The 17,968-nt window shown below is 47.3% G+C and overlaps 1 protein-coding gene across 1 annotated transcript in view; it reads left to right on the forward strand.

Annotated features, from left to right (window-relative positions):
• Positions 1 to 494: 494 nt before the first annotated feature.
• HOMER2 (homer scaffold protein 2) overlaps positions 495 to 17,968 on the forward strand; it is a gene marked incomplete at both ends in the record, with an annotated part of 48,146 nt that continues 30,672 nt past the window's right edge. The window contains one exon of the mRNA XM_079541125.1: positions 495 to 586. Within this exon, the coding sequence (XP_079397251.1) occupies positions 495 to 586 (92 nt within the window). The remainder of the gene's footprint in view (positions 587 to 17,968) is intronic.

Consider the following 17,968-nt stretch of genomic DNA (forward strand, 5'->3'; position numbering starts at 1 on the left):
GGGCCGGAGGGCTCTCCGCGCTCTCGGATCGCAGCCGGATCCGGTCGGCTCACGGCCCCACGCCGTTCTCAGTCTCGCGGTGACGGAGCAGCGGTCCCGGTGCGCGGGGCCGCTCGGCAGCCACCCACACAACTTCCCCCGAAGTTTTGGCCCCGGCAGCCCCGAGGCGCGCGGCAGGAGCCGGAGATACGGGCCGCCCCATCCCTCCGGGCTTTCCACCTCTGCCGGACACCCCCACCCGGCAGCGCGGCTCCTGCCCGAGCCGGGGGCGGGGAGCGGAGGGACCCCGGGGGCGCGCCCGCCGCTCCGCCCCGCTCCGCCCCACCGCCCCCGCGCTGCCGCCTGGCGGGGCGGCGGGTGCCGCGGGAGGCTGCTCGGTGCCGCCGCCGCCCGGGAGGGAGGTTATGTAAGGGGGAAGGGAGGCGGCAGCGGGAGGAGGAGCAGGACGCTTCGCCGGGCAGCCGGGCAGCCGCAGCCGGGAGCCGAGCGGCCGCATGTGCGAAGTGGGAACCCGGCCGCCGCTGGCCGCCGAACGCGGGGAGCCGCCCGGGGGGGCCGCCGCCTCCGAGAGGTGCCGAGACATGGGGTGAGTCCGCCGAGCCCCGGCCCGGCCCCGCCGCAGGTGCCGGAGTGCCCTGCGGTCGCTCCCGGTGCCGCCGTTTTGTAGCGCAATTAATTATTTACCCGCGGCGGGAGCTGCCAGCCGAGCCGCGCCAGCGGAGCGAGCTGGAGCAAAACCCTCGGCGTGCGGGGCCGGCGGTGCGGACCCACCGGGCCGGGGGTGCGCGGCGGGGAGCGGGCGGGGGTCCGTTGGGCAGCGCTCAGCCCCGGGCTGCGCCGTGCCGCCGGCAGCTGCCCGTGCCCTGCTCTGGCTGCGGGAGACGTGGCCGAAACTTGCCCGAACTGTGTCGGGCGTTCGGGAATCCGTGCAGATGTCCTCCGTCCTTTTATTTCCAATCTCTGCTCGCATGTGGTGATCTCTCGCAGAATTCATCTTGAGTTTCCCCCAAAGCATTCGTGCCTTTCTCCTATCCTCTAACTTTAACGCGAGGACAAAAGCCGAGTGCTGGCGTTCGAGCGGTGTGTGAGCTGAACATCGGAGCGGAGGTGAACGTGGTTCCTTAGGCTTCAGCCTAATGCTTGGAGAACCTCAGGACCAAAACCGTTTTGGGGGATTCCAAGCTTCCATGCTCAGTTTGCTTTAGTTTGGTGCCATTAGGCTCTCGTACACCTTTTTCTCCCCCACTCCCCGTGGCTGGGTGCTGCTCCCCAGGCTCTGGGCATCCTTGTGCCGCTTCCAGTTGTGCAAGCTCGCCCTCCGGATTGGTGTATTGCCATCAGAGTGCTATAATTTGAGACAATATGGATAAATAATGAATTAAAATGCCATGCGTATGCCTGAATTTGATACTCGGCAGCACTGAATACAAACCCAGAGGCAGAGGGGAGAAATAAGATCCAAGTGGATGTCTCCTGATGTTTCATTGCAGGATGACAAGGGGCTCATCTGCTTCTTCAGTGTGTAAAGTTCCACTAGAATTAAATAAAATACCCTTGGGGTCCCAGAAAGCAGCATCACAGTGTGCTTGCTGCTGGAGCAGTGCAGCCCTGCTGAATTCAGGCTGGGCTGCAACACCTGGCTGAGGGAAGCCCACCTGTGCCCCTGCACCTGGGTGTCTCTAAGGGCAGGTGTCTGCTGTGCTGTTTTTATCTGCTCTCTGTGCTGCTGGGTGAGCTCAGCTGGGAAGTGCAGCCAGGGGATGAAGGCAGTGCTCCCAGCCCTGCTTGGTGCTGAGCTGCCCCAAGAAGGGCCCTGCGGTGCCCTGGGTGCAGGTTGGGCTGCACTCTCCAGTCCGGTTTGGTACCTGATTCAATGTGTGTGGCTTCACTTGGTTCCTGTTGGTCTGATAGGGAGCTCATGCTCCTGACACCATTCATTCCCAGGGCTGCAGCATGGGCTGCGCACACCGGTACGCTCTGTGCCGAGTGGTTTTTGCATGGATGTGTTGGAGGTGTCTCACGTCATTACCTTGCCATTCACCTTTCTGGCACAGAGAACTTCAAGTCTTGGTAGGAGAGCTTGGTACACCTGGCCAGGAGCCATCTCCATCTCTGCCTGTGTGTGTCACAGCCTTGTCTTCTGTGGAATGGGCTCCTCTGTGCTCACCCAGCCCCATACTGTGCTGTGTGGGGCAGTGCAAAGCTCACCCTGATTTGGAAGAGCAGATTTTGTCCCAGCGATTCCACAGGATTTGCTTCCTGGGCTCAATTTGGTGTCACACGTGGGGCAGATTCCCATGGGAATTGTGGCAATAACTTGACTCCCAGCACTGAAAATATGTTGTTATTATTTATTTTCTATTTCTGTTTTCTTCCTTTGGGGGTGACTGTTGCTAATGATTCATTTAAGTGCTTCCTATGGATTTGGCAGTGATGGATGGTGCTATGAAACCCGATAGAGCCACTCGAGCTCAGCAAAGCTATTTAAATTGCTTATTAGCTGTGAGCTGAGCTATTTAAACTGTTGTTTTAGTTCAGCTTAGTAGGCAGCAAGGTAGTGTCAAGTTTTACAAAAGTCATTCACGTGCTCAAAACCAATGAAGGCTGGAAGCCAAGGGATGTTGAAACAAAAAGTGTATGAGCAAAACCAGTCTGGTACAGTGCCTGTTGTGTCCATGCAAACCATATCTCTGGGCCAAACTGTTGTTTGAGGTCTCACTATGCACTTGTTTACTTTGTAGGGAAAAACCTTCTTGTAAGTCACAGCTTTCTTGTACCCAACTTGTCTGACAGCTGTCGCCAGCTCAATAATGCAAGGGACTAAGCTTAAAAATAACACACTGTACCAAATTTCCAGTTGTAGAGGCTTTTGTCTGCAAATCTCTTGAATTGTGTGTTGGTGCTGCAAGCCAAGTGCAACTGAAGCCCAGAAGATGGGCAGCTACTCTGGGGCTCCAGTGTCCATGGGCTCTGCCCACTGGTCTAACAGCCATGGTCTGATGTAGTTATCCTCAATCCGAGCAGTATAAGTTTAACTTTCCAGTTATGAAGCTGCTTCACTTACAAGGTGATTTATGGAGGTATGGGCACGCTGCATCCTTTGTGCTTACGCTCTTTTACTGTTTTCATTTCTTTAGTATCTTTGCATTTCCTTATCTGTCAGTTACAAAATACTTCTTGTTATGAGGCACGTTACAAGTTTGGATTAGATGTGGAAATCACTGCTGCTGAAGCTGGTATTTATATTATCTGTTGGATTAAAATTCAACTAATTTAAATATCCTCTGGCAATAAATTCAAGTTTCAAATCTGTTTTTATAAAACTGTATCAAGTGAAAATCAGGCCTCTGAGTGTTAGAGATGACTGCAGAAAGCTGCCTACCAATGTGAGAGCAATGTGAGTGTGGCTGTGTGTGTGTGCTTTATAGGTTAATGATGAATTAGCAGACGTTTCTGCTGGCTGGTGTGAGGTGCTCCTCCGTGCTGCTGCCATGGGCACCCAGTGGGTGTCCCTGCCTTCTCTGCAGGGAGATGGAGAAGATGAGGTCCCAAGCCTGGGTCAGGCACTGCATGGAGCAATCTCATTGCACAGAGCCTGGGTCCTGAGCAGATCTGTGCCCTTCCTGCGGTGTTTATTATGAGAAGGGGCACTTGGGGGGCGGTGTTTCTGAGAGCAGTGCTTTTATTATGCAGCGACATTTAAGAGCACTTTCCCTTCTGCTGGTAGTGGTGTCCATCAGATGGATGGCTGCAACGATTTGGGAGGTAAAGACTAAAGGGAGAAGGGAAGAAAAAGGTGAAGGATACAAAAAAGACGTGATGAAAATAGTGTTACGGGAGGATATTAATTTTGGATGCTGTCCAAGCTGGCCTTTCCCAGTACCCACAGTACTTCAGATACCATGGTGATAAGATGCTGAAGAAGCTCTGTGATGGGTAGTAGCATCCTGGTGCAGGGGATGTTCTCTGGGGCCTCCATCCAGTGCCTGCTGGGATCAGCAGAGCCTCGTGCCACCAGCTGCTGTGGGGCTGGTGTCCTTCAGCTGGGGCTGGGAGGAGGAGTTCTACTGCTCAGCTTCCAACTGGTGGTCGTGTTGGAGCTCAAGAGGCTGAGATCTGACAGACGCCACAGCTCTTCTTGTGATTCTTGAGGCAGCTGGCTGGGTGATGCCTGGTTTTTCATTGCCTTGCTTCCTTATGTAGCTATTCCTATTTCTGCAAAGTGGGGACGAATAGCTGCTGTTCCATTTTGAAGAATTCAGTGTCTGTGTGCAGACAGAGGTGTCTGCACACAATCCGGTAGAAAAGTCAGGTCCAGAGAGCTTCAAGTTCTGCAGCAGCATCTTGAATTCACTGAAATGGATGGGAGAACTCAGTTGACCTCAGCAGAATGTATAAAACCTGTTCTTTGTAGCTCCTTTCACATGTCTAATACAACTTTAATCAGGGTAGAGAGGCACGGAGCTCAGGGAGGTGGGGGCAGAGACATGTGGCTGCCGTAAGGACGTGTGTGTGCTCGGCACTGCTGTGTCGTGGGGTGAGCCAGCAAACTAGGTTGTCCCAATGTTGGGGCATTCCCTCACACCTGCTGCTGGCTGGGAGCTCTTGTCCCTTCTTACACAGCAATGTCAGAGGTTTGTAACGCTGCAGATAAATGTGCGCAGCCAAATTAGTGCAAAAATTCCCAGTGTGAATAAACCCACAGGACAATAAGAGAATGGAAGAAATTGTGGAGCAGGCTAGGAGAAGAGGAACGGGAAGACGGGGTGAATGAATGAATGACATGAGAGAGAGACTTGGGGGTTTAGGAGCCTGTTCAGGAGACCCTAAAGTCTGCTAGAGAGAATGTCAGCAGAATACACCAGCACAAATCCACAACTGACAGGAGTGCCCTGGCACACTCAAAGCCCAAGTTACTCATGCAGGAGGTGCTGAAGACAGCAAGCAAAAAGAAAACTTTAATGCTGAGAAAGTGATCGCAGCCAAGTTTCTTTCAGCTGCTAGCCTAATTAATCACTTAATTTGATTGCCGCTTGAGGACAGGCTCATAAATAAAATATCCTCCCTGAAGTTGGGATGTCCCTCTTCTATCTGAAAAGAGAAGGGTAGTAGGTCTCCTGGTAACAAAAGCATCATTTGAATTGTTAAGAAGAGTTATTTGATGTTCAGCTCCTTTAACAGAAAGTAGTTTTAACTGGTTTGGGATGTGACGAAGTGTCTGAGTGGGTTTCCTGTATGGCTGGAAGGGACAGAGAGGAGCAGTCAGCTTGCTGGGAACCCGAAACATGGGCACCAGCCTGGTTTCGCAGCTTGATTTTCTGCATTGCTCTTTATTCACTCATTTGGTTGCATTAATGCAGTGCCTACAATAAATAGCCTCACCCATGAAAATATATTTAAGGAAGCATAAGCATTTTGTGTCAGCCATTTGTTTTCCTGTTGACTTTTTGATAGGGCAGTTGCTGAGTGGGGAGGCCTGCAGGGTGTCCCACGGTCAGCTCCGTTCCTGCTTTCACCTTGAACGCCGTCCATCACCTCTGTGCACCTTGTGTGCTGCAAGTACAGCATGTGGCTTATTGATGTTGTGCTCTGGTGGTGGCTCTTTAGGATGTAAATGTGCTTAGGGGAACATATTTCAGCAAAGTTTCTCCCAATAATTCAGCTCTGCACTGTAAATAGCTGACAATCCTGTTATTAAATCTCAGAATGTGGCAAGGCAAGGGCACTGCCTTCAAACAAAGGCAGGAAGCATTTAAGCTTGAGCTATAAAGGAGCACTTTTAATGGCAAGAGCAATTAGGCAGGGAATAGGCCATTAACATCAAGGAAGGTTACTGCTGCACCGCAACCACACATCACTCCGCACGGGTTGCGGATGGTGAGGAGGGCTTGTGTAATAGCTGCTCCTGCAAAATGTACGAGATGAGATGGGATGTTGCAGTTGATCTTTGATTATATTTTTGATGACACATCCTAGCTGCTCTCTGCCTGTTCGTAGGAGAGAAATCTGCCCAGCACTGCTGGCTCAGATGTTCAGAGCTTACCTCCTGCGTGGCATGAGGAGTTGGCTGCTCGCTCCCCGTCGATGCAGTGACCATTAAAGGCAATGGGGCCCTCTTGCATTGCTTGGAAATGCTTCATAATGATAATTTTGCCACTGGGGTCACGATTCAAATGAAGAAAATATTTTAAATAATTGATGCCGTAGGCATTTTCGGATTTGTTTTAAAAAATCAGTGTTGCTGGATGACATCACTAAGCGGGACAGCCTGCTTAATGACTCATATGGGAGCAGTAGGCTCTGCTGTGTAGGTGTTGTAGAATTTGTGGGCTTCATGTTTGAAGGCTGGCAAGGCTGGGAGCGTTAGCTGCAAAACAACTGTGGCTTTATTATGGGGAAGAGGGAGCAGATTTGACACAGGGGAAGGAGGGCCTGGCAGTGGAGGTGTGAGCAGAACTGGCTGCTGGTTGTTGTGCAGAGCTGGTTCCCTTCTGTGGCAGCTCATCCTCCCCCCCACATGCCATCCTGATCTTATTTATCCAACGGGGTTTATTAAAATGTGAGATTGTAGGGATTGCTGAAGTGACAAACTGCCTTATTTCCGTCTGGAATTCTCACTGCAGCCTACAGGATTTAGAAACTTCAAATTTTCTGTAGGAGTTGCATTCCTCTGCCTACACGTGGGGGCACAGAATGAGCCCTCTGGAGCTGCAAGGTACTGCTCCCCACTGGCATTTGCTTTGTAACAATAAGAGAAACCCTGCCACTGCGTTCTTACCAGCCCAGTTTAGTACATTGATGCAGCAAGGCAGCAGAGACCTCTCTGGAATACATTCAGGACTACATAGCCAGCTTGTACAATATATATTTTTTTCCTGGAGCTACTCCTAGCTGTGCTGAAGATCCTTCCTTCTGTAGACTGTGAAGTGGTGTGTTCAAGTGCCCTGTGTAATTACTTCTTGTTTGCCTCTGCTTAATCCTTTGCAGTAGATTCTCAATACAAAGGGAACACTGTGTTTTGAGGAAAAAAATATGAAGCTTCAATCTTGAAAAACCTGGGAAGGAAACATGAATTTTATCATGTGGAGGTCTGAGCATCTTATTTTCAGTATTTATCACTGCTTGTTCTTGCTTTGGAGGAAGAACGGTAGTGGAGCCAGTGCTGGGAGCAGTAAGCAAGGCTCTCCCTTCTGCAGACACAGTGCTTCAACAGAGATGCTCGCTGTCTCTACTTCATATTAATTGCATTGCAGGGACTGACTCAGGTTCTGTGCTTTGGTGAGTTGTCCTACAATTTGCAGCAGCAACACTCGCTTGTTGCCTTTGTTTCATTCCCAGTGTTATTGGGCTTTTGTATTCAGGCTTCCCACTATGAATCTGTTGCGCACATCTAAAATGTCTTCCTGCAGTAGCTTAAGTGGGAGCATGTGATCTGTTTTGTGATATTGGAAACTGTCAATGAGAGCATTTCAGTAAAGGGGAGAGACACTCTGAGTGGAGCACATCTCAGTGGCCAGAGCCTGGGGCTGCACTGCTTGCAGGACACGTAGGGTGTAACAGCAATTTACTGGCTGTGTCAGTGATGCCCAGGGATGCAGCAGAAGCCCAGTTCTGGGAGGCAGCTCAGACACCAGTGCAAAGCTGTCTCCAGTGACCTATTATTTGTGACACCTCCAGGATTTACATCTTCCTACCCTGGTGTTCCCCTGCTGGCATCATCCTATGTCTAACCAGGCTGTACCTGCACGTGTCCAGGAGAGAGGTAAGCCTCCAACTCTTCCACCTCCATGTACCCCAAGATGCTGGCAGCTAGAAAGCCAAAATGCTGCCACACCTGCCAGGAAGCTTCTGTGTAGGTGGATCAACCCCAGGTGCTGCAGGTAAAGCAGCAACTGGCCCTGGGGTGTATGGGAAGAGATAATGCCTCTTTGGACACTGTGTGTGTATGCATGTAATCCAGTGATTGTCACAGTAATCTCCACTCCTCCAGCTGGAAGAGGGAGAAACTTGTTCTTTCATGAGACAATAAAGGAGATTTAGCTGCCTCAAATTCACACAAAGGTGAATGAGAGCTCTCTTCCTGATGATTTTATCTTGTGTGGATGACAGCTGTCTGTCACTTATATGTACTCCACTACAGGAGAGAGCCTGTTTTTTTTTTTTTTTTTTTTTGTTGTTGCTTACAGAAGTTGTCTCACGAGCTTTTATTTCAGGGATCATATAAATAAATAATAAAAAAAAACCCAAATGCATAGCAACATTCTGATTTGTTTTGTGGTCTTTTTCAAGACAAATGGAAACTGGCTTGGCTGAGAACTTTGCTACACCCGGATCTAAGGCAATTCAGTCAAAAGCTTCCACCTCTTTCCTTGTCACAGGGGAGCACTACAACCGTGGAGCCAGGGTCTCGCTGCTACTTTCCTAAAGTGGCCTGGGGATGAGGAGGCCAACCTCCTGCACAGCTCCATAGGTCTGCATGGACCTGTGCTTCCTCTATGAGCTCTCTCCATGCTTCTTTCACCTCCTTCTGTGCTTCAGAGCAGGAGAATGGGCTTTCTGCATAATGTTAAACTCTGCTCTGTCTTTGGAGAGGTTCAAAGGACAAATAATGTCTTCAAAGTTTCCTCACAGCCCCCTTGGTGTTGCTCTTCTCAAAGTAATTTCCAAGGCACAGATAGTTCTGAGCATCATGACCTCCAGAACTGCATACAGTGGGAGATGCTTTAGCTCTGGAGGACTTAATTTGCAGTACTCAGCCCAGCGCTCCCACCAGTTTCACCTGGCTTGGCCTGCAGAGAGCAGGCTGGGTTTGCAGAGCACTGCTGCCTCCAGCTTGCGGTGCCTGGGGCAAGGGCCTTCCTGTGCTCACGGTCACCTCTTTTCCCTCTGCAGAGTCTGCTCTGAGTTGTGTGCTTTCAAAGCAGTAACCCTGTGTGCCCGTTGTTTAGATCCCTTTACAGGAATGTCTCTCCATTGACTTAGAAATTAGTGTTCCAAATTCTGTGTGGGAGGAATTGCCAAAGTCCTTATATTTTAAGCTTTAAATGAAGTCTTAGAGTTTGGAGAGGAATCAAAATATCTAATCCCTGTTTGATCTTTCCTTTTCTGCCTTATGAATTGGCATCATCGTCTTCAGGAGGTGCAGCAAGCTCTGGGAGGTCTTTCCCATGAAATGTGGAAATGTAACATTGCACTGATTTATAGTGTGCTTTCACATAACTGTTACATCCATACAAGTGACACAGGGCTGTACTGAAAAGAGTTTATGCTCGTCAGCTCCATTATTGGATGTCCCTCTGAATTATTGGCCAGAGGAGAGGCCAGGCACGTGGCTGCGGGGTGGTCTGGACATTTCAGTGTTGCCTGTCATTCCTTACAACAGTGGCTGGTTTTTGTAAGGCTAGTAGGTCCGTCCACACCTAGCACTTCAGATCTCAGCTTCTTGTCCTGTCTTTTGTCTTCTCAGTCTTCTGCCACCTGTCCTTGCTCCTGGAGCTGGCTCCTGTGTTTCACTGGTGACTGTGTGGTGATACAGCGGGTCAGTCTGCTTGTCTATGGAGAAGTGGGCCATTGAAATGTTTTGTTGTTTTTTTTTTTTTCCCCTGATATTTAAGAGTAGCAAATCTTAAAAGATCTCTCTGAACGCTGGTTTCTGTAGCAGACCCTGTTGAGTCCAATCAGTTTAACTTCTAGGGTGCTAAAGTGTAAACCTGCAAAAAGCATAGTAAGAACTTCTCACCAATTGGCACCTTGTCTGCAGCAGCTGGGTGAGCAGTTGATCCATCCTGCACGTTAACACCAGGCACTAATTTTAGACCATGGGATCTAAAGCTCAGTTCCCAGCTCTTGACTTGCTATAATTTACTCATGGCAGGCAGGGGAAAATGGTGCCTCCTTTGCTGGTCTAAAAAGTGTATGCATCTGCCTCCACTAGCAAAGTGTCTACTGCCATGAGAGTGCACTTCAATCAAATTGCTATGTAATACAAGACATGATTTTTAATCCTTTCTTAAAACCGATGTTTAGAGTTATATTCTGTAAATGAAGCAAAAAGTCATTGAGTTGTGTAACATGGCTTATTCTAGCATAAAAAGCCTAGCTAGAATATACTGAACTGATTTTGGTTGTGTTTGTTTGGTGTAAAGAAGCAGTAACCTAGGGCAGGGAGGATCAGCTCTCCTGCATGTGCTCTTTGGTGATTTTGAAGGGTGAATTCAATGCTGCTCCATAGATCCCACTAAAAGTTTGAAGTTCTACAGCAGAGTATTAATGAAGGACGTGGCCACAAGAAGGCTGTGTCACTGGGGATGTGTGTTGGCCTGATGTATCACCCACCAGTGCTTTGTCTGCATTTGGTAAATGGATGAGCTCCAGGCATTGCACTGAAGTAGCACTGCCCAACTTAGTGGTGTTGATCCGGAGCTGAGTGGGATGAGACCATGGTTGCAGTCCAGCTGGTGGGGGTTTAAAGCACAGCTCCAGCAGAAAGGGATTTGATACATCAGGAACAGTATATATGTACCTGAGCACAGCCAGCTCACAGAGTGGCTGGAATATCAAACCGCTGATAGCAGCAGCTAAACAAGGGCAATCAGAACAGCTACGGTGATGTGAGCTCTCCTCTGGCTATGACAGCAGTGCTGTGCCCAGCTGGGGACTCATCCGCTCCCATCAATAACTGTGTGATGTCTGTCGGCATCGAGCCTGAGCCCAGTGGGAATTCTGGGAGAGAGCCTGGCACTTCTGAGCTGGTTCTATCCCAGTCTGTGGAAAAAAAGTATTTTAGATTATCTCATTGCTTTAAACGTTTCTGGTAAGTGTTAATATACTTTTGGTGCGGTGGAAATAATTGACATATGGCTGTAAGATTTGCCATCTGTCCAGAGAGGATGAAATGCAATTAGTCCATGTAGTCCATTTATCAATCCATAAGTGGCAGTATTCACAGTCCTGGCAACTTCAGTTGCTGACAGAATCAGCCCACCTGTCTGGCTATGCTGTAGTCAATAAATAAATGAGATGGGGGAAAGCGCCATTCAGCTGCGTCCTTCACCCTTGACAGACGTTATTTAAGAAAGCAAAGTCTGCACTGATGTGAAGGAGAAATGTTATGCCTTAATTTTGGGGGATACTTTAGTTCTGGAGCCCTGACAGTGGCTGTTCAGAACTTGGGTGAATTCTGCAATGCACATCTAAAAAACCTGGGAGCTCCGCATCTGGTTTTAAGTCTCACCCAGCCACATCTTGGATAGGAAGTTCATAGCAAGAATGTGTGCTACCTTTTGTATATCTTGTGTCTTTCCAGCCAGCCCATGCTATTTTCTGAGTCTGCTGATACAAGAATGCCATTTTTCACGTTATTTGCATTATAACTCCTAGTTATGTAACCTGCATCACATGAAAAATGCTGATGCTCGAAGTGAAATCCTCACAGAGCCCACACCTCACATAACCCTCACAGCCTGGGCAGCAGTGCTGCAGTCGGGGGCGTCGAGGCTTTGGGAGTGGAGGGCTTTGCCAACAGGTGGCTGTCAGCTTCAGGAATTGCTGGGGGAATCTTATCTCTGTACTGCCCACAGATACGAGCAGTTTGCTTTACTGCAGAGTTGAAGGCTGTAGGGGTTTAGTTTTGTGGGAGTTTTGCTGATGTGCTGTTCCCTTTTCTTTGTGGGAGGAGGAGTACTGGTGTTTTGTGTGTTTCTGTATACACTGTGTTTCTTTGCATATAACCTGCAAATTGTTTCTCAGGTTGAGTTGTGCCTCCTCTCTGAGGCTTAGGAGATTTTCAGAGAATCCTCACTTCTGTGCTGGGCTTTTTTATACCAATGAGTAAGTGCATTCCTGAGATCTGTTCTGTAAATCTGATGGCAGCAGATGGTGTTATATTGGCAGAGATTAAAATTATCAGTGAATAACATTAGCCTCTAAGTGTTTGAAATTTCCTTTGTATTTTTAACTTGAAGTAGATAAAACATGCCATTAAGTGCTCTCGATGGCTGCTGGTATATAGGTCACTCCAAAAGTAATGCCTCCTATTTATTTCCACAGAAACTGCAACAGATACAAAGAGCACAATAACACTGGTAGAACAAATTCTCAGTTAACACTGTTTTTCAGCTTAGTCACCACCATTAGCTATGTGTTTTCATCAGCAATGAACCAGAGACTGCATGCCATGCTCGTAACAATCTGCACCAGCGGAGGTGACCTGCTGTCACTGTCGTCACTGCTGAAACACACCAACACCACCTCACTGTGCTTACATCCTCTGGTTGGTCCCCATAAACGTTTAGCAAGCATCAGTGGATGTCAATGGGTGCATTTTTATTCTGCATTTTTATTATTTAGTGGCACTCTTTTGCTCCATCCACGCTTCCATGCCAGACACGTTCTGTCAGACTGTCCCTCTGCTGCCATCTGTCCCACAGCAACAACTTGGAATGGGATATTGGTGGGAAGGTTCTACCTCTGCTGCCAGCCCACCAAATCTCTGCCTCTGAGCATCATAGAATAGGAGCCATTACTTTCAGAGCAGCCTTTGTAAATGCAGTAGCTCTAAGAGCTGTTCTCCCATTCCTCAGAAGTGCTGCTATGTGCCAGCAGCAGACAAAGTATTACAGCTGTTGAAGCTATGCAATTAAAATTTCCAGGGAATGGCAATCTGCTCCACGTGGTCCAGACTCAGGGAGCGCAGAACAGAGCTAGCTGTGGCAGCACTTGTTCATGTCCAGGCCTTTGGGGGCTGTGAGCGTGGCAGACATGCTTGCGCTCAGAGCTGTCCTTTAAAATGCAGTCTGTGTGTTCCTGTCTGCATTTGGTGTTTTCTGTCCTTTGGATGGCTTAATTGAGGAGGAGGCTGGAGCCAGAGATCTGTTTAAACATGACACTGCTGTGACCAGGCTGCTGCTGTCAGCACAGGCAGGCTGAAACGTGTGCTGAAAACCTGGTGTGAGCCCGGCTTTGCATCTCGCTAATCCTTTATGGAGTGAATTGCTTATTCTTTTAATTTCTTTTAATTTTTATGTGCCTCAGCTGCATTAAAAGCATGCATCCTTGTGTTAAGCCATCCGCTGACACTTTCTGTGTCCTCTAACAGAGCATCCAGGCCTGGGCAGTGCTGAGCCCCATGGTGCTGTGCCAGCAGCTCCATGTGCTGCGCAGGGCACAGCTGACCCCATGCCTGGCCGTGGGCAGGATGAGCCCGATCGCTTTCTCCTGGCGTTAGCTTGGTGGAGTTCCTGATTCGCTCCTTCAGGCGGTCGATCAGAAGGAGTTATCTGGCTTGTTCTTTAAACTGAACTGATAAGCTTCCCCTCCAGCCCCCCCCTCCACTCCCCCCTTAGTGTAAATGGAATAAAAGCCTCAAGGGAGAGCATTTGAATAGAATATGAAAAGGATATTGATAATTGTGTGTGTAGATTAGTGCAGAAAAGTGCTCTGCTCCAGGGATCTGCTTAGTGCCGTGGTGTGTAAGGTGATAGAGATTTTAATCATGTTGTTTTGCAATAGTAAGGCTTTAATTAAGCTACTGATTAAAATAAACTTTTTGGATTTGTTTGTGTGCAGATGACCTCATCTGCCATTTAAATGGTTATGACAAGTAAAAGGAAAATGTCCTGAGCTGTAATCCTGATTATGAAGATGCTGCCCTGCTGGTGGCAGTGGGCCTGCATGGTCGGATGCACTCAAGGTCTTTTGTTCCTATATTGCATTTGTAGATGCCGTGTATTTTGATCATATATCCTCTGACATTTAATCTTTCATTTTTAAATGAACACCGAACAGTGCGCGCAACCTGAAAATATCCCCAGCCTTCTACAACACAGAAGACATTGAAAAGGATTGATAACAATAATAGAAATGGAAGGATTTTCCTGCCGGTTTGCAAACACAAAGTTAGTTCCCATCTAGCTCCAAGCATTGTGTTGATGATAGCTTCTCCTTCCTGATCTCACTGTGTTAATGTGAGAGGGGCACCAACCCACGTAGATGTAAGGAGGATGGAACAACGTGTGGCAAGGCTGGGGTGTGCAGAGTCTTGTTTTCAGGTGCTGCTCAAGGAAGCTACTGCAGGGCATGTCCCCAGCCAGGCTGTGCTGTGCTGGCTTTGTTCTTATCCATCCCATATGGGATGCATTCCAGTGCATGTTCACAGGTCTATGAGTTGTGAGGAGTGCATGTCTCCTGCTTGGGTGGGAGAAGTTGGCAGCAGGGCAGGCTGGCAGCCCCTCAGACATGGGGCTACCTGCTCCAGGATTTATGCTTCCAATTTCAGATCCCAGTCTATCACTGCAATATTACAGGTGAGCACTGTGCTCTGGAGGAGGCTATTCTGGAAGCATTGGCACTGCTGGGGCTGAGGTGAGCCCTATGGATGTAATTTTAACCTATCCACAGGAATTTATAGGCTTTTGGGGGGGGGGAGGGGTGTTTATGTGCTGATGCTGCCTCATTCCTCAATGAGGGTAGGAGAGTTTGTTTCTAACCTGGCGAAGGGGATAAACAGAGTACTATTATTTCCTTTCCCCTCCCCCAGTTTTGTTGGTTTTGAATTTATCCCTGTGTACATTGGAGGCTGTGTAAACCTTTCCAGAAATGCAGATTTATGGATTCTCTTTCAATGCCTTCTCAGGAAGAATCTCTGAAATAAGAAGAGTAACGACCAGTTTCACATACATACCTATACTTGGTATTTTTTGTGTGATTTTTAGTTTTAATTTTATTTTTAGAACAATCTTACCTATAGTGGAATAGTTCAGGGTCCTTTCAGCTTCTGCCTCTTGTGTGTGTTTATTCAGTGAGTGTCTCAGAAGGCAAATAACTGATAGCCCATAAGTAAAGTGTGAGCTTTTTCACTGTCCACCTTAAGCCTTTTCATTAATGTATTGTCTTCATAAAGGCTTATTGCTATTGTGAGCTCTTCCAGACGCTGCAGTGATTTTTGCACTGAGAGCTTTTGTCTTGAAGACTTATTCTTTTGGACTTACTCAGCTGCTAATCAAAAATGAGATTAATTAATATCTGTGCTTTTGACAGAAAATTTCTCTTTAGCTAGCTGGTCTTTTTTCTTTTTCTTTTTTTCTTTTTTTTTTTTTGGTCTAAGTAACTGGAACTATTATGTTTCCTACAAATGTAAGAAGCACTTTTGCTGATTACATTGTCTGTTGAAATAATAATGACTTTAAAAGATGGAAGCTAAAAAGATGTCTTTCTTTTTCATGAATGTAATACATTTCTGCAGGTGAGCTGATACTGAAACTAGTACAAAGTGAGCGATGAAGAATCATGCCAGTGGCCATTTGAACAAGTTGCATGACCTCCCCCTCAGTTAGCACTGCTGCAGCAGGGATGTAACAGCAGAGCAAAGCCTGGGTGCAGCTGTGCCCTGTTCATCCCACCTGTCTCTCTGGGCCTGGTCACCCATCTGGTCACACCACAGCAGATATCTTCTCTTCCCTTTTTCTGCCTGCCCTGTTTTGCTCAGAGTTGCTTCTCCGTCCTTGCAAGTAATTTTCGCTGTGGCAGTAGCTGTGTGAGAAGGCCTGCTCCCATTTCAGGACCAACAGGAGCTGACCAGGTGCAAGACCACCTCCAAGACTCTGCAAGACCACCTTGCAGAGTGCCAGGCAGATGTGGTTTGTGCAGGAGTTGAAGCCTCTGTCAGCATCCCTCAGGTCTGCTGCAATTGCTAATTTTTACAATAATCGCTTCTGTTGAGCCGTGAATATTCATCTGTTGAGTTAGGCTTTTCCAGTCATGTGATGAAAAATTTCCCAGAGTGGGAGATCTGCTATCAAACTGCCCTGTGATGTTAGCAGTAGTGAAGCTGCAGATGGGAAATGAGGCAAATTAATTTTATTTCCAGGCTTGCTACTGGCTCCGTTATCCCAGGATGCCATCTCTTTCTTTATGGCTGCTTCCTCAGATGTAAAATGGAGCCATTACCACCTGCCTGCTCTGTGATACCGATTTTGCAGTCTTGCAAGTCAGAGCAGGCTCTGTGCTTCTGATGGCTATGAGTGCTGGCAGCCAGTGCCCGGCCTTCCGTGTTGCATCTGATGAAATTTGACTGACCTGAATTAATTAGCACATGCCAATTTGGGAGGGTAGAGAGCTGCCTGCTTTTGTAACGCTGGTTTGCTGCCATCACATCTGCAAAACATCCACACTTAGCTTTTGCCTCTGCTCTGCTCCATGCTGTGCTACCTGATGGTGACAATGCGTGCTTGAAAATCCCAGCTGCTTTGCATGGGCAGCTCTGGTTAGATTTGGACAACTGAGTCTTGCAGAGGTGTGAAAACAGGCCCACCTTCTCAGTGAAGAATCTGATCATCGCCTGACGCTGCTCAGTGCCTTTCCCTGATGAGGAGATGTAGGCCACCATGAGGCCTCTTCTCTGAGCTGAACAAACCAAGTGCCATCAGCAGCTCCTCATGCACCTTGCCATCTAGATTCCTTCTCATCCATACTACCCATTTTTAAGAAGCTGGAGCACCAGCATTTCCTGGTGGCTTTGCTGTCCTCGTCCCACAGGGCCTGGATGGGGACCATGGAGAACAGAACTCTTTATTTTAGCAATGTTGCCCATTTTTGCATTGTCATTAATTTACCATGTGTGGCACTCCAAATTATACTCTGTGTAAATATATACGTATATAAGAGATTAGTTCATTTTATTACACTGTCATAAAGGCAATAATAGTGATGCTTGATCCAAATTACCATTGGCACAATGCTTATTGTGCTGGATTTAGCAAATACGTGTTTTTGCATTGTGTTGCAGTGATGCAGAGTATGTATGTCATGATATAGGGTCTTATGTGCATGCCGACTGTTCCTTCTGAAAAGACCCTCATCTAATGTTTGTTAGAGCACATCACTGCAGATCTGTTGCAGCTGTCAGGCAGTGTAAATCTCAGCATGTGCAGAAGGTGGCCTGTAGCAGGAAGCATCACATTCCAAAAACTGCTCTGCTGCATGGACTGGAGGCACATGCATCCCGCACCAGATGCGTTTTAAAGACACACACTCATAGAATTTGTGTGATTATTTATCAACTGTAAAGGAGCACTGCACCTTGCACTGCTATGGATGCAGCTACTGAGCTTCAGAGCCCTCATTCTTTTGCTTTTATAATGCCTATGAAGAGATTAGCAGCATATTTCTTAGATAATGGGGAATTATTGCTTTTTACATGAAATTTGTTTCACATGGCACAGAGACAGATGTTAAAAGTCAACTAAAATAGATAAAAACATGGTTTGAAAATTGTAATCATATTTATAGAACATGCTGGCCACCTTTAATAGTACAGTTTATCAAAGTGCATTCTCTATTTTAATCTGCATTATTAAACAAAGAATCATTGGCTATAATTTAGACCTCCATTTGCTAGATTTCAGGCTGCTTTACTCTAAATGGTGGATGTTAATGTCAAGTTGATTTTTTAAAGTTTTTTTTTCCTTTAAAAAGAAATGTATTTAATCAGTCATTAACAATTTTGTTTAAAATTCATGAGAGTTTTAAACATTCCTAAGTTCTCTTTGTCTCTTGATTTATGTCTCATCTCAGCTGCCTGGCAGAGCTGCTCTCCTTGACTGCATGTTCCCATTGCCACCAAGTTACAGGGGCTCGTGCACGAAACAAGTGCCAAGTTAGCCTTGTAGCTATTGGATTTCTCCACATTTACTTTGTATGGTTGCTGCTGCAGTGAGGCCGGGCATAATTTTAGCAGTGTTTTCTGGTACTGTTAAGGTGACTTAACAGAAATGTGTTTATAAAGTTGCTTGTGGGTTGGGTTTTTATGAAGGAAAAGTCTGAAACTCCTTAAAGTTCAGGCTGCGATATATAGGTCATATTACTACCAGTAAAAACAATAGAATCTGCTAAAAATATACAGCTAAGTAGAAGGCAAAATTCTAAATTATCCTCCACTCAGGGGACGTGTATATTTTTAGAGTAAAGGAAT

This window comes from Tetrao urogallus (assembly GCF_951394365.1).
Source record: "Tetrao urogallus genome assembly, chromosome: 11".
NCBI classification, from domain to species: domain Eukaryota; kingdom Metazoa; phylum Chordata; class Aves; order Galliformes; family Phasianidae; genus Tetrao; species Tetrao urogallus.